The sequence below is a fragment of the Panthera pardus genome, unplaced genomic scaffold (assembly GCF_024362965.1).
Source record: "Panthera pardus isolate Hobbes unplaced genomic scaffold, ASM2436296v1 HiC_scaffold_6, whole genome shotgun sequence".
Classification (NCBI taxonomy): Eukaryota; Metazoa; Chordata; class Mammalia; order Carnivora; family Felidae; genus Panthera; species Panthera pardus.
This window is the reverse complement of record NW_026526991.1, coordinates 104,010,864-104,027,919: the sequence shown is the minus strand read 5'-3', so window position 1 is coordinate 104,027,919 and position 17,056 is coordinate 104,010,864. Positions and strand designations below refer to the sequence as shown.

The 17,056-nt window shown below is 38.4% G+C and overlaps 1 protein-coding gene across 2 annotated transcripts in view; it reads left to right on the top strand.

The window, feature by feature from the left end:
* The window catches only part of KDM5A (lysine demethylase 5A), a 97,469-nt gene that overhangs the window by 19,477 nt on the left and 60,936 nt on the right, over positions 1 to 17,056 (top strand). For both annotated transcript variants that reach the window (XM_019464910.2, XM_053895828.1), the window contains exons 6-10: positions 5,492 to 5,597; positions 6,737 to 6,828; positions 7,415 to 7,573; positions 9,767 to 9,886; positions 10,583 to 10,741. In XM_019464910.2, coding sequence (XP_019320455.2) covers positions 5,492 to 5,597; positions 6,737 to 6,828; positions 7,415 to 7,573; positions 9,767 to 9,886; positions 10,583 to 10,741 — 636 coding nt within the window. The remainder of the gene's footprint in view (positions 1 to 5,491; positions 5,598 to 6,736; positions 6,829 to 7,414; positions 7,574 to 9,766; positions 9,887 to 10,582; positions 10,742 to 17,056) is intronic.

Here is a 17,056-nt window from a genome sequence, read left to right as displayed (position 1 = left end):
ATAGTGATGATTCTATTTTAAGACCTGAAACAGTTGAAGACTAGTCTCTGACATGATGATTCACTTTTGAAGAGTTGCCCCAAGTGGCCCTGCGCATCTAATCATTGGCCAGCTTGTGATGAAATTTTTTGATGTTCCTTCTGAAACCAGAAAAAGTCCTGCTGCTGATTGCCTGTACATATTATAAGAAAAGGACAGCATAGAATGTTTTACCTATTGTAATAATTGTCACTGTAGTCAGATTGATTGATATCAGGTAGAAAGTAGAACTATTTTAGAATTTTTTTTCCCAAAGATCTATTCATTCATTCCCTCATTCATTTTATTCATTCATTCATTCATTCATTCGTGTGTGTGTGTGTGTGTGTGTGTGTGTGTGTGTGTATGTGTATGTATTTATTTAATCTCTACACCCACTGTGGGGCTTGAACTCAACAACCTTGAGATCAAGAATCACATTCTCTTCTGACTGAGCCAGCAAGAATTTCTTGGGGCGCCTTTGTGGCTAAGTTGGTTAAGTGTCCGACTTTGGCTCAGGTCATGATCTCATAGCTTGTGAGTTCGAGCTCTGTGTCAGGCTCTGTGCTGACAGCTCAGAGCCTGGAGCCTGCTTCAGATTCTGTGTCTCCCTTTCTGCTGCACCGCACTCACACTCTGTCTCTCTCTTAAAAATAAACAAACATTAAAAAAAATTTTTCTATAACTCTTGGGCGCCTGGGTGGCTTAGTCAGTTAAGCATCTAACTCTTGATTTTGGCTCAGGATCTCACACTTGGTGAGATATGAGCTGAGAGTGCAGAGCCTGCATGGGTTTCTCTTTCTGTCCCTCCCTGTCTTGGGTATGTGTGCTCCCTCTCTCTCTCTTTTTTTTTTTCTTAAAATAAATAAACATTAAAAAAAGAAAAGAATTTCTTCAACTCTCAATTTATCCCTAATTACTGTATTGCCAAGTCTGCCTCATTCCTAGTCTTCAGTTTCAGAAAGAAAATAAAGGCTTTCTGGTAGAACTCCTTCAACTTCTTGCCCCATACACAGAATTGTTAGTATTCATTCTTAATTTCTGCCAATCTCAGTGGGCAAAGGGTACCTTTGTCTCTAAGGATAATCCTTCCACATCCATCCTTTCTGGCTTCTTTAGTGATTTCAATATTACCAGTTGTGAAATCTTTCTCTCCTACCTTCTCTGTCTGCTTGGATCTTCTTTTACCCCCAGTGTAAACATGTTTATGTATCATCTTAAAACAAAAACTCTCTTCCTAGATAGTGCCTTACTCCTTGCCTCTCTAAATGAACTTCATTTTTTTTATATTTAAAAAAATTTTTTTTTAGTATTTATTTCTGAGAGAGAGAGACAGAGCGCATGTAGGGGAGGGGCAGAGAGAGAGGGAGAGAATCTGAAGCAGGCTCCAGGCTCTGAGATGTCAGCACAGAGCCCGACATGGGGCTTAAATTCACAAACCGCAAGATTATGACCTGAGCTGAAGTCGGATGCCCAACTGACAGCCACCCAGGTGCCCCTCTAAGTGAAGTTTCTTGAAAAATAGTCTGTGTTGTCTTGTTTCCTCAGTATCTGTGTAGCTTTTTTACTTTTTTATTTTTTTATTTTTGAGAGAGAAGGAGCATAAGTGGGTTGGGGGGGGTGCAGAGAAAGAGGAGACACAGAATACAACGCAGGTTCCAGGCTCTGAGCTGTCAGCACAGAGCCCAGTGAGGGGCTGGAACTCAGACTGCGAGATCATGACCTGAGCCAAAGTTGGACATTCAGCCAACTGAGCCACCCAGGTGCCTCTTTGCTTAGCTTTTATACTCTGTAATCTGACATTGAGTAAAATCATTTTATTGAAACTGCACTGCCTAAGTTACCACTGAGTTAATAATTGTTAGAAGCTGAGTACATTTTTTTTTAATTTCTTATCCTACTTCATCTCTGGTCACATATACATTTAATATGATTGTTGACTCCTCTCCTTGAAATTTAGTTACCTTGATTTTTCTTTGGCTTTCATGATGCCTCTCTCCTGGTTATTGTCTTCACTCTCTGACCTTTCCTTAGTCATCTTTGTTCTCTTTTCTCATTGCCTTTTACTTGGTGTTTTTAGTCGTTTCCTATCTTTAGTCTCCCTAGCTGTGTATCTACCCTGTGATTTCAGGTACTACCTATACACTCAAGACTCCTAAATATGTCTTTAAAAAAATTTTTTTTAATGTTAATTTATTTACTTCATTATTTATTTATTTATTTTTTAATGTTTACTTTAAAAAAAATTTTTTTTTAACATTTATTTATTTTTGAGACAGAGAGCATGAACACGGGAGGGTCAGAGAAAGAGGGAGACACAGAACCTGAAACAGGCTCCAGGCTCTGAGCTGTCAGCACAGAGCCCGACGCGGGGCTTGAACCCACGGACTGCGAGATCATGACCTGAGCCAAAGTCGGACGCTTAACTGACTGAGCCACCCAGGCGCCCCAATGTTTACTTTTTTTTTGAGAGAGAGAGAGAGAGAGAGAGAGACACAGAGAGACAGAGCACAAGTGAGTCAGGGACAGAGAAAGAAGGAGACATAGAATCTGAAGCAGGCCTCAGGCTCTGAGCTGTCAGCACAGAGCCTGGTGCGGGGTTCGAACTCACAGACCGCGAGATCATGACCTTAGCTGAAGTCGGATGCTTAACCGACTGAGCCACCCAGGTGCCCCTATTATTTATTTATTTTTAAATTTACATCCAAGTTAGCGTATAGTGCAATAATGATTTCAGGAGTAGAGTCTGGTGATTCACCCCCTACATATAACACCTAGTGCTTATCCCAACAAGTGTCCTCCTTAATGCCCCTTACCCATTTACCCCATGCCCCCACCCACAACCCCTCCAGCAACCCTGAGTTTGTTCTCTCTGTTTAAGGGTTTCTTATGTTTTGTTCCCCTTCCTGTTTTTATATTATTTTTGCTTCCCTTCCCTTATGTTCATCTGTTTTATATCTTAAATTCTTTTTTTAATGTTTTTAAAAAATTTTTTTTAAATGTTTATTTTTCACAGAGAGAAAGACAGAGAGAGAGAGAGAGAGAGAGAGAGACAGAGTATGAATGGGGGAGGGGTAGAGAGAGAGAGAGAGGCAGACACAGAATCTGACGCAGGCTCCAGGCTCTGAGCTGTTAGCACAGAGCTCAACATAGGGCTTGAACTCATGAACCTTGAGATCATGACCTGAGCTGAAGTTGGACACTTCACTGACTGAGTCACCCAGGTGCCCTGTTGTATCTTAAATTCTCAATATTTATTTATTTATTTAATTTTATTTTATTTTATTCTATTTCATTTTATTTTTTAAAATTTTTTCTTAAGTTTATTTTGAGAGAGAGACAGAGTGAGCGGGGGAAGGGCAGATAGGGAGAGAGAGAGAGACAATCCCAAGCAGGCTCCACATTGTCAGCACAGATCCTGCTGTGGGGCTTGAACGCATGAACTGTGAGATCTCTACCTGAGCTGAAATCAAGAGTTGGATGCTTAACTGACTGAGACATCCAGGTGCCCCAAGACTCCTAAATATGTTTTGACACCATGGTTATTTATTTTTGAGAGGGAGAGAGAGACAGAACGCAAGAAGGGGAGGGACAGAGAGAGAGGGAGACAGAGAATCTGAAGCAGGCTCCAGGCTCTGAGCTGTTAGCACTGAGCCCAGAGTGGGGCTTGAGCCCATCAACCACGAGGTCATGACCTGAGCCGAAGTCAGAAGCTTAACTGACTGAGCCACCCAGGCGCCTAACTCTCCTAAATATGTCTTGACACCATGTTTCTTTTCTGTTTACCTGGGATGTGTGTGTGTGTGTGTAGAATATACGTATACACGTGTACTTCTTGGTGGCCACGGCAGGTATGCTGAATTCAGTACACCTCAAACATTATTACCTTTTCTAAATCCATTTGTCGTTTGTTATTTTCTAGCTCAGTGTCTTTGACAAGCCTTCCATCAGTCTCTTAAACAAGAAACAAGTTATGAAAGATACCCCACTCCCCCTTCTTCTATCACATCACTTGCTTTTCTCTGCTAGAGTTGTTTTTCATCTGCAACCTCATTAGTGAGCTTTTTGAAAGCTCGTTTATACATTCAAGGTTTTACACTGAAGATAAATTACCTTTAATTACATTCAAAACTTTTTTTTTTTTTAAGGGAATAAGCTGTTGGGCTATATCTGTATAAATGTGCTTTTTATTTTCTGGAGGTACAATGAAAGTTTATACTTGTATCTCACTGCATCATATCTGATTGCAGAAATTAAAGCATAATTTACAAGGAAAAAAAAGAAAACAGTTTGTGAAGGGTTATCAAATCCTTAGCATATTTATACTTTAGAATGAAGCCCATAATGCCAATATGTCTCATTAGTGACACTAAGTTTGAGCCAATTTCTCCATTATACTTAAATTAGTATAATCAAATCAAAGTTTATGTGTATTAAAATGCCATTTTGGTTGGTTTGGCTCTTATATGATCATAGGTAGTTTGGTTCTTATATGATCATGAGGTACTCTGTATTTTGTCCTGGTTTATTTTTATTCTTACTGACTATATTTTTAGTAAATTTTGGTTATTTATTTAGTGTACATTCAGAGCGTATGGGCCATCTGAATTCATGATGTAACACTTGTGTCTACCAGGATGCTCTCGTCTTCAAGTACTAGAATGCCAAATGACATCAGTTTAAACATTAACAACACAGTTTTCACATAAGGACACGTTTTTCACATAAGATTTACAGGTACAGGTAGTTCTAGGATTGATGCAGCAACTGCACATTGCCATGAAGGGCCAGGCTCTTTCCATCTTTCTGCCTTGCTTTCTTCAGTGTGTGGGTAATATATTTCTTCCTAATTGCATTGTGGTTGCTGCATAGTCCAGCACCATACTTTCACCAGGTGAATCTCCTAGCAGTATGGAAGGAAGTTGGGACAAAAGGCTTACTCTTCGAGAAGCTTTTTCTTATTAGAAGATGAACATCTTCCCAAAAGACTTCCAGTAGACATTCTTTGTGTCTCATTGGCTAGACCAGGGTAACATTTCTACCTCTGGCTAGGTCATCACTAATAATGAGAAATGGCATGATTGGCTTAGGATAATCATTCATCTCATGGACTAGGCATACTGCCTTCTGTTCAAAGAAGGATGTCCATTAGCAAGTTAGAAGTGAGGATCTCTGTTGAGTTATTACCAGTATTATATTGGTTATCACCAGTATTATTTGTCTCTGGACAGAACTTAATTGACAACTGTGCTTTTCTTAGAGATAGATTTTCTTTTGTTGAAAGGAAGCTGGGTGTTGCATAGTGCTTGGATGACTGTTCAACTGTTGTAATGAGGCAGTGAGTGGATTTAGAGAGAAGAAATCAGTTAATTTTTTTCTCATTTTGAAGAGGATCTTGAAATTTTTCTTGGTTAGGAAAATAAATATATGAATCAGAATAATTAGATAATACGAGTTTTGTTTATTGTTTTAGTCAGAATCTGGAGAGGTGAATAGAAACACGGAACTGAAGAAACTTCGAATTTTTGGGGCTGGCCCTAAGGTTGTGGGCCTAGCGATGGGAGCAAAAGATAAAGAAGGTAAAATCTGTTATTTGGTCATGAAAAGAAATAAGGTAATAAAAATAATATTTGAATTGCGGTCTGCCTTGGGATTTTCTTGAGTGTAAACTTGCAGTATGGTTTTTAGATCACCCTTTATGGCAGATAATCTTGAATTTAAGCCTTGAGGAACCATATTTTATTGAATTTTTATATTTGAAAGAGATAAATTTTCATTTTTATGTCTGATACGTGACACAGAAATTTATAGTTTCTGAATGCTTTAGTTTATGAGAGAGTGGTGAAATAAATGGTTCTTACTTGGTGATCTAAAGCTTTTAAATTCAGAGACAGGGTTCCGTGACCTTTACTATTGACATGTACTGCGGGGAGTTCATGACTTACATTCTAATTCCAACTTTGTTGTTTTTCCATAATTATCTTGATACATTATGACACTTCATTTAAAAAAAACTGTGAAGAAAGCCTAGTTACTCTCAGCTTAGTATGTTTGAAACTTCTTGTGAGTAAAATTTCTAATGTAAAGGTCAAGTTTTGCTGTTCTATGTACATGTCAATTTGAAAACTCAGTTTAACAAAGGTTGTGTTGGATTTGTTTTTAGTATATATGAATTTAATGAAGTGCTATAATCACAAGTTACATTAGTTATTATCCATTTCATGATATAAATCACAATTCAGATTGTGGACAAGAACTCTGGAGGATCAGATAATATTGTCCCATCACTCTAAAAACATTCAGTGTGATAGGACTTACCAAATACATTATGATATTTATTATCACCCTTTTAAGAATTAAGCACTTAATTGTCTTTTTCATTCTTGTACTTAATGCATTGGCTGGCTGGCAGTGATCTGAAAACTAGTCTCAAGTTAGTCCCTGATAAGTACTACATACAGGCAGTATAGAATTAGTAGTTAAGCTCTCTAGAGCTTGATTGCCTGGAATGGATTCCCAAATCTGCCTCTGACTGGCTTTATGATTTTGGGCAAGTTACTTCTCTATACTTTAGATTCTTTATCTTCAATGGGGATAGTAGCATATCTACCTCATAGTGTTGTGAGATTTAATTTAAATAATTTTAAGTAGTGTCTGGTCCAGAGTAAGCTCTCAACATTAGTTTTTACTATTATTATATAACTATTTTTATTTCAAGATGAGGTCTCCCGAAGACGAAAAGTTACCAACAGGTCAGACGCATTTAACATGCAAATGAGACAACGGAAAGGAACTCTCTCTGTTAACTTTGTAAGTGTTCTGAGATGTGTCAGGAGGGAAAGGATTTATTTTTAGTTTTGCACTTTTTTATCTCGTTATGTATTAGTATGCCATTTGGTTAGTTCATTTGGTTAGAGGACTGGATGGTAAATTTAAAGTTGCAGCTTTCGTTTATGTAATGTTAACCTTGCTTTGTCCATTTACATTGACTCTTCCCCTAAGTTATACTCACGTATACCTTGTGAATGAGAGAATAAGAATCTAAATTCTTGAGCTGTATTGTGGACAGTGCTCAGTATTCATTCTCTACAAAGAGTGTTTGTGTATAGGAAGGATGACATGGTGTATTTTATTTATAGAAATTGACTTTCAAGTGGTCTAGAAAGTCTTTCTTTATTCTGATACCTTGATATGCTTTTATTAAGTAGAAGTGCTGAGGAAATTGAGGAGATTTTATGAAAACCTGTTTAAATACAGTCATTTAAAAAATATTCAGGATTTAAGTTATGTGTACTTTTTAGTATACATTATTTTGTTTCAATTAAGGAATTCCTGGTAAAAATTCAGTATTACTTATTGTAGAAAATAGACTTTTATTTTGTTTGTTTTCTAACAGGTTGATCTCTATGTTTGTATGTTTTGTGGTCGGGGAAATAATGAAGATAAATTGCTTTTGTGTGATGGATGTGATGACAGCTATCATACATTTTGTTTAATTCCCCCACTACCTGATGTGCCCAAAGGAGACTGGAGGTGTCCTAAATGTGTTGCTGAGGTACAAGCCTAAACTTTATAGATTCTTTTTTAATTAATAACAATAATATACACATACACACATACAGTAAATCCAATTTCCAAAAGTGCTTGCTTTGTTCTTCAATGTTTAAAATCGCTAAGATTTTTTTTTTTTTTTTTGAGAGAGAGAGAGAGGGCACAGGTGAAAGAGAGGGAGAGACGGAGAGAGAGAGAGAGAGAGAGAGAGAGAGAGAGGTGGAGCTCATCCAGGGTTCATGTTTTACCTGAAACAGGGCTTGTGCTTACCCGAAGCAGAGCACTAGCTCTCCTGAAGCAGGGCTCGAGCTCACCCAGTGTGAGACTCGAACTCGTAAGCTGTGAGGTCATGACCTAAGCTGAAGTCAGATGCTTAACAACTGAGCCACCCAGGTGCTTTAAAATATCTAGGATTTTTTAAGAGCAATATTGAATGAAAATGTAACAGTTGTATTACGGCAGTTTGCCTTTCAAAAACTTTTTCTGACTATCGGTTAGATAATTCTGTTTATTGCTGTAGGTGAATGATACTCTTGCTCAGAACGTTCATATTCCTGGAAACCTGGCTGGCTCAGTCGGAAGAGCATGTAACTCTTTTTTTAAATGTTTTATTTTTAATTATTATTATTATTTTTTTAGTGTTTATTTACTTTTAAGAGAGAGAGAGAGAGATGCAGAGCATGATCGGGGGAGGGGCAGAGAGAGACAGACACAGAATCCCAAGCAGGCTCCAGGCTCTGAGCTGTCAGCACAGAGCCTGATGCGGGGCTCGAACTCACGGACTGTGACATCATGACCTGAGCTGAAATCAGATGCTTAACTGACTGAGCCACCCAGGTGCCCCTAAATTTTTTAAATTAAAAAAAAATTTTTTTTAATTTTTATTTATTTTAGAGAGAGAAACAGAGCACAAGTGGGGTTGGGCAGAGAGAGAGGGGGACAGAATCTGAAACAGGCTCCAGGCTCTGTGCTGATAGCTCCAACATGGGGCTCGAACTCACAAACTGCGAGATCATGACCTGAGCCAAAGTCGGACACTCAGCTGACTGAGACACCCAGGCACCCCTAAATGTTTTATTTTTGAGAGAGAGAGAGAGAGAGAGAGAGAGAGAGAGAGAGAGAGAAAGCGCAGGGGAGTGACAGAGAGAGGGTGAACAGAGGATCCAAAGCAGGCTCTGTGCTGACAGCAGCGAGCCCAGTGCGGGGCTCGAACTCACAACCGTGAGATCATGACCTGACCCAAAGTCAGACGTTCAACTGACTAAGCCACCCAGCCAGGCTCCCTGTAGCATGTAATTCTTGATCTTGGGGTCATGGGTTCAAGACCCATGTTGGGTGTAGAGATCACTTAAATAAATGAACTTCAAAAAAAAAACCAAAGTAGAAATCAGACATAAAGCTCTAGAACTTAGGATTTATGTCTCCAGTTCTCATGTTAACAGGTAAATGGATAGTATCTATTAGCTTATTTAAATTTTTACTTGATTATTCTAAATTATTCTTATTCAAAGATTACATTGACATTATTGTCCTGAAATACCTAATCCATTTGCTTAACAGAATGTTGTGGTAGGATATGGAAGGGAAGGAGTTGGCTGGGTTGTATCTAGGTGTATTCAGAGCTTTGAATTATTATTTGTTATTCTCATGGTTAGATGATTCCAAAGCAGTTATACTCTGAGAATTTGTGTTAAGATACTGGTTAGGGTGATTGGTGGTGTGAAACAACCATTCCTATAGCTAGATATTCTAGCAGTCGAGTGGATATCCCTTTATCCATTATCTTTCCTTTGTGAACATTTATTTTCTCCATTGCTAAATCCACTGGTAAACTGAGAATGAGTAGCATCCCTGGGCTTGATTGCATGTCAGTAGTCCTCCAGGTGTTTGTCTTGGTGCCGAGCTTAACCGACTGAGCCACCCAGGCGCCCCTCTCACCTTGTCTTGGTGCCGAGCTTAATGCAAACTCGAGTCTGAAGCTGTCTCATTGCCACCTTCCTACTGGAAGGCTGTGAAAATGCAGTTAAGGTTTTAGAACATTATTTACTTATTTCATATTGCAAGTAATTAATACTTGTTTTGCTAAGGTTGATTGGATTTGCTTCCCCTAGGGAAATGATCAAAGAAGGTAATGCCTGAGAGCCTTAATATTTTGTTCATTTTCAGTGAGTTAATCTTAAGTATTTCTTCTTCCTAGGAATGCAATAAACCTCGAGAGGCCTTTGGATTTGAACAGGCTGTACGAGAGTATACACTTCAGAGCTTTGGAGAGATGGCAGATAATTTTAAGTCTGATTATTTCAATATGCCAGTTCATGTGAGTATCTTTCTTTTAGGTCGGTTTGGGGAAGTCTGAAGATTTATCTGTGTCCAAAGCTTTTGGTTTGCTTTTTACTTTCATCATTTTGTGGAAAATCGGGACAGCATGAGAAAGATGATAGAATATTAAATCTAAAGATAAGGGGCCTGGCATCTGTTTCTATTTTTTTCATTTGCTAATGTGGCAGTGTGTACTCTCCTGTTGAGAAATCTGCTTTGATCTTGGAATTGTTTATTAGCCTTCTGTAGGAAATCTTTTATAGAAAACCATGAAGTATGTGGCAGTTGCTCCTTTTGTTGTTACTTGTAATATGAAGTTTGTTCTTCTCCTAGGGGATCTTGGGCTTTTTAAAATCCTTATCCAAAAAATTTGCCAAAGCTATTAAAGTTCAGCCTTGATTTTTGCATTTCCTTTTTTCTTTCTTGATGTCCTGGGTCATTTTTATATTTCTTAGTTGGAAAACAGTTTACAGAAAAAGGCAGTTCAAGTTTATTATGTTTTTCTGAACATTTAGGTTGCCTTTAGCATTTCGCTGTCCTCATTGGAAAAAGCTAAGAACCTGGTCTTTTCAGCTCTGGAAATAAGACTTTTCATTTTATCATGGGTTTGTGTTCACTTGATCTGCATTTTATGTTTTAGAAGGTTATGGTTATAGTGAGTTAGTAATCTGTAATCTTTGTTTTCCCTGTATAGATGGTTCCTACAGAACTAGTAGAAAAGGAATTCTGGCGGCTGGTGAGCAGCATTGAAGAAGATGTTATTGTAGAGTATGGAGCTGATATCTCCTCAAAAGACTTTGGAAGTGGATTTCCTGTGAAGGATGGTCGGAGAAAGATGCTGCCAGAAGAAGAGGTGCAGAGCAGATAGTAGTAATTCAAACTTAGCCCAAGCTGATTTAGCCTTTGCATAGTAGAAAACTGCCTTTCTCTAATTTTAAGGGATTACATTCATTTAAAATATTCAATCTGTAGGATTTGGACATTATATATTACCTTCAGTTTTAAAAACAATACATCCAGGGGCACCTGGGTGGCTCATTCAGTTAAGTGTCCGACTTCCGGCTCAGGTCATGATCTCACAGTCCGTGACGGGCTCTGTGCTGACGACTCAGAGCCTGGAGCCTGCTTCGGATTCTCTGTCTCTCACTCTCTCTCTGCCCCTCCCCTGCTCATGCTCTGTCTTTCTCTCTCAAAAAATAAACATTAAAAAAAAATTAAAAACAATACATTCAAAGTACCCTTAAAAATTTAACTTTGCATTAAAAAAACCTTTTTTTTTTTTTTAGTGTTTATTTTTGAGAGAGAGAGAGAAAGACAGAGTGAGTGAGGGAGGAGTAGAGACAGGGAGACACAGAATCTGAAGCAGGCTTCAGACTCTGAGCTGTTAACACAGAGCCCGACGCAGGGCTTGAACTCACGAACTGTGAGATCATGACCTGAGCTGAAGTTGGAACACTTAACCGACTCAGCCACCCAGGCACCCTTAACTTTGCATTTTATTATTACTATTATTATTTTTTCTCCCCACTCTCCCATTAGCTTTGCATTTTAAAACCATTTTAGTTTATTTTTATTTTTATTAAAATCTTTTTTTAACATTTGTGCATTTTTGAGAAACAGAGCACAGCGGGGGTGGAGCAGAGAGAGAGGGAGACACAGAATCTGAAGCAGACTCTAGGCTCTGAGCTGTTAGCACAGCTCAGACCCACACACTGTGAGATCATGACAGCCAAAGTTGGACGGATGCTTAACTGACTGAGCTACCCAGGTGCCCCAAAACCATTTTAATTAGTTTAATTTTTTTTTATGTTTATTTATTCTTGAGAGACAGACAGAGCATGAGTGGGGGAGGGGCAAAGAGAGAGAGAGAGGAAAACACAGAATCTGAAGCAGGCTCCAGGCTCTGAGCTGTCAGCACAGAGCCCGATGTGGGGCTTGAACCCACCAACTGTGAGATCATGACCTGAGCTGAAGTTGGACACCCAACCGACTGAGCCACTCAGGTGCCCCAACCATTTTAATTAGTTTAAAACTTTGATTCCAGTTAAAAAAATTTTGCCTCTTTGTGTTTGAAGTGATTTAAGATTTTTTAAAAAAGAGTTACATTTCTTGATAGGTTCAAAATTAAGTTTCCTTCAACACCTGAGCAGGTAGGTTTTCAAAGAATGCATTTAAACTGTAATATATATTGAAGTTCTGTCAAATAGGAGATGACCCTTATGTATAAAGCTGAATTAAGATGATCATTCACTTCTTTTTCTCATTATTTTGGTCCTTTTCACTTTTCCTTTCCTTCTATATTGGCAGTGATTAAGAATTTTATTTCCTATGAAAAGAGTTACACATGGTTAAAAAAAAAAAGGTTATATAGTGCAGAGGGATATATAGTTAAAAGAATATCCTGGGGCGCCTGGGTGGCTCAGTCTGTTGTGTCCGACTTCAGACTTCAGCTCAGATCATGCTTCTTTTTATTTATTTATTTATTATTATTTTTTTTAATTTATTTTTTATTTATTTATTTATTTTATTTTTGGGACAGAGAGAGACAGAGCATGAACGGGGGAGGGGCAGAGAGAGAGGGAGACACAGAATCGGAAACAGGCTCCAGGCTCCGAGCCATCAGCCCAGAGCCTGACGTGGGGCTCGAACTCACGGACCGCGAGATCTTGACCTGGCTGAAGTCGGACGCTTAACCAACTGCGCCACCCAGGCGCCCCCAGATCATGCTTATTGAAGTTTGTGAGTTCAAGCCCCGTGTCAAGCTCTGTGCTGACAGCTCAGCCTGGAGCCTGCTTGGGATGCTGTGTCTCCCCCTCTCTCTGCCCCTCCCATGCTCATGCTCTGTCTCTGTCTCTTGATAATAAATAAAGATTAAAAAAAAATTAAAAAATAAAAAAGAATAACTATCCCAGTTCTCTTAAGGTTAGTATTTGCAAGGTATATCTTTTAACATTCTTTTACTTTGAATCTGTTTGTATCTTAGAATCTAAAGTGTGTTTTTTGTAGGAGGATATGATTGGATCTTGCCTTCTTAAAACAAAAAATGCTTATTTTTATTTATTTTTGAACGCGTTGTACATGTGCGTGCATGCCAACAGGGGAGGGGCAGAGAGAGGGAGGGAGAGAGTCCCAAGCAAGCTCCGTGCTCTTAGCATAAAGCCTAACAGGGGGTTTGAACTGTGAGGTCACGACCTGAGCCAAAATCAAGAGTCGGCCACTTAACCAACTGAGCCACCCAGGTGCCCCGGGATCTTGCTTTTTTAAAAAACCTAGTCTGAGGGTTGCCTTTTGATTGGAGTGTTTAGTGTATTTACACTTAATATAATTACTGACACGGTTGATTCATGTCTGTTCATTTTGTGATTTTGTGTCTCGTGGTTTTTTTTGTTCCTGTCTCTCCTTTGTGGCCTTTTTTTGGTGTTAAACAGAGATTTTTCATAATACCATTTTAATTCCTCTAGATTTTTTTGTTTTGCATATATGCTTTTTAGTTATTTAGTGGTTCTAGGAATTCTAATATGCATCTTATTTATTTATAAAAGTTTATTTTTGAGAGAGAGAGAGAGAGAGAGAGAGGGAGGGAGTACACGTGTGTGCATGGGAAGGGCAGAAAGAGAGGGAGAGAGAGAATCCCGAGCAAGTTCCACGCTGAGTGCATAGCCTGACTCGGGGCTTGATTTCATGAACTGTGAGATCATGACTTGAGCCAAGATGAAGAGTCAGGAACTTAATTGACTGAGCCACCCAGGTGCCCCTTTTGCCCCTTTTTAACTTTTTAAATGGTCTTTACACAGCCTACTTTATGTTAATATTGACCTAATTCTGGTGAATATAGCAACTTTTTTCTTCATTTCCCACTGTATTGTTATACATTATGTCTACATATTGTATAAACACGACAACACAGCAATATAATTATTACTTTAAACCATCTTTTTTAAAAAGTTAAGAGAAGGTAAAAAATACACATATACTCTTTTACCTATTTACTCACAAATACACCATTTCTGATGCTCTTCATTTATTCCTGTGGGATCCAACTTACTTTTTCAGGTCATTTTCTTTCAGGCTGGAAGACTGCTTTTATTTGTAGTATGGGTCTGCTATTTGTAGTATGGGTCTGCTAAGGAATGAATTTTTTTCAGTCTTTGCTTATCTGGGAATGTTTTTATTCAGGCTTTTAGTCTTTCGTTGTAAATGCTTCTCAGTTTTTTGTCTTGTTCTGTTGTTTGCCTTTAGTTGATTTATAGTGCCTGAGAAATGGCTGTTTTGATAATTCTGTCCAGATTTATCTTTGTTTTTTGTGGAGAGGAATTGCCCAACCTCTCCATATTGCCACTGCTGGAAATTCTTTACAATTAAAAGTCTCCCTCCTACCCAGATCACCAATGTAACAGAGGAAGACACTATTTCATCTTCTAGCTGTTCTTCAGATACAGTGATCTATGCAAGCATTTTATTTATTTATTTATTTATTTATTTATTTATTTATTTATTTTTAAAGTTTATTTTTGACAGAGAGAGAGAGAGAGAGACAGAGCATGAGTGGGGGAGGGACAGAGAGAGGGAAACAGAATCTGAAGCAGGCTTCAGGCTCTGAGCTGTCAGCACAGAGCCTGATGCAGGGCTCGAACTCACGAACCAAACCGTGAGATCATGACCTGAGCCGAAGTCGGACGCTCAACTGACTGAGCCACCCAGGCGCCCCTCTATGCAAGCATTTATATATCACACATGCAGAATTACATATTCTTTTTAAAAAGAAATGGAGTATACTACTTACGTGGTCTTACCCTTTTTGTTTTTTGTTTTTGAGTCCCTTCAGGCCCTGTTCAGTCCATCCTAATTCCTTATAGCATTACCTACCCAGTTTATTCATGGTACCATCTCATTGGATATTATGCCAACCAGTATCTGAGCACTTAATGTGTGCTGAATTAAGTTTTCATTTTGTTTCATTTCTTTATGATCAAAAGTTACATCTTTTGGCTTTCTTATTATTTTAGCCTTGTTATTATATTTTTCCTTCTGCGTAGGTAGAGTACAGGTTGGAATAATCAGGTTAGGATAATATAGATTAGAGAATACACATTGGGTTTTACCAAGGGAGAAAGAGAATGATTACAATAGATGGAGAACATAGATAATACACAGATGGTTTTTTCAGTATCACTGAATTTAATGTGGTTTTTATAGGTGTAAGGAAACACATCAGAGTTTCTTTATACCCTTCCTTTGCCAAGTGGTGAGCAATTACTGAATTATTGGGAAAAGACTTTTTCTGTCTTTTTCTGAATTTTGTTTCTGTTCTGAATTTTTTTTTATTAAAAAAACTTTTTTTTAATGTTTATTTATTTTTGACAGAGAAAGAGACAGAGTGTGAGCAGGGGAGGGATAGAGAGAGAAAGAGACACAGGATCTGAAGCAGGCTCCAGGCTTCAAACTGTCAGCACAGAGCCTTACGCGGGGGCTCATACTCGTGAGCCGCGAGATCATGACCTTAGCCAAAGTTGGACACTCAACCGACTGAGCCACCCAGGCGCCCCTGTTCTGAATTTTTAAGTTGTTCTTAAACAGATATTTATATCTTCTGATCTTAAAAACAAGGTCACAGAGATTTTAAAGATTATTTTAAGTGTTAAACCTAAGCACCTAATATTAATAATACAAATATTAATCTTTCTCCATGTTTGAGTTTTAAATGCATATTTATCTATTTCTGCTTTTGCTCTATTCACCTTCATGAATGTGGAGAAATGCTGGGCTGTAACCAACCATAGTATAAAGAGACAGGTGATACAACTTTTTTTCTAGACTGGATCGTGGATTTGCTCTTTGTTTTCTAAGCAGTAATGTTTTTCACAGGATACTTTTGTTGTGTTTAAAGATAGAATGAGAGGACTTCTTTATTACAAAAGGATTTTAAGGACTAATTGGAGTTTGTGTAAAACCTTCAGACTTTTTATACTTAATATCAGTTACGGTAAAGTTACTGTACTAAAATAGCAGATAACTACCAACATTTCACTAGGCGTTGTACATTTGTGTTGAACTTCTGCATGAGATAGCTCTCAGTATCTGATAGCGTATTTCTCTGGAGTCATAGTTTACTGGAGAAGTACCTCTGAAGTTAATATATTGTCTTATGAATACAATGTGCTCTACCAACAGGGCTTCTAAGGAATAAAAATAGGCACAGAACTTGAAAACTTGGGAACATTTTTTTGTTCTTGTCCTTGGCTCCATATTAAGTCATCGACTAAATCCTGTTAGTTCATTTTTCATTATTTTCTGTAGGACTGGCCTCTTTTCATACCCACTACTACCATCTTTGTCTAGGTCCTGTCACATCATGTTGGGATGATTGTCATAATCTTAAATAATGACCACTCGTGTTTGGAGTCCCCAAGACCATCTCCAGGTTCATTGATTTTCTGGGAGGACTCATGGCTATGATTACTATAGTGAAAGAATACAAAGCAAAATCAGCAAAGGGAAAAGATGCATGGCCCAAATCCAGAGAAAACCAGGTAGAAGTGTCCAAGAGTTCTCCTAATGGAGTTACATAGAAGGCACTAGTATCAAATTGACAATGTGTAGGAAGTATTGCCTACCAGGGAAGCTCATTAGTGATCCAACTCAAGGTTTTTATTGGAGGCTGGTGACCTGGGCATCCTCTGCTTAACACATACTATAAAATCCCAAACTCCCAGAAGGAAAGCAAGTGTACATAAACCACATTGTATGGTCTAGGCATCATAAATCACTCTTTTTTATTAGCGTAGGGAGCTGTTTGCCATGTAAGTTTCCACATACCAGCCAAGAGAACTTTAAGTAGGCTTTTTGAAGAATAGTAGTCTTAGGCCTGTTATGTTAACCAGATTTTCTGCTTACTGCTTGTCTCTGCAGTCATTTTAAATATATTGCTTTGGGGCGCCTGTGTGGCTCAGTCAGTTAAGCATCCGACTTCGGCTCAGGTCATGATCTTGCGGTTTGTGAGTTCAAGCCCCGCGTCGGGCTCTGTGCTGAAGCCTGTTTCAGATTCTGTGTCTCCCTCTCTCTCTCTGACCCCCCCCGTTCATGCTCTGTCTCTCTGTTTCAAAAATAAATAAACGTTAAAAAAATTTAAATATATTGCTTTTACTTAACATGTTAAGGTTGAGAGGTC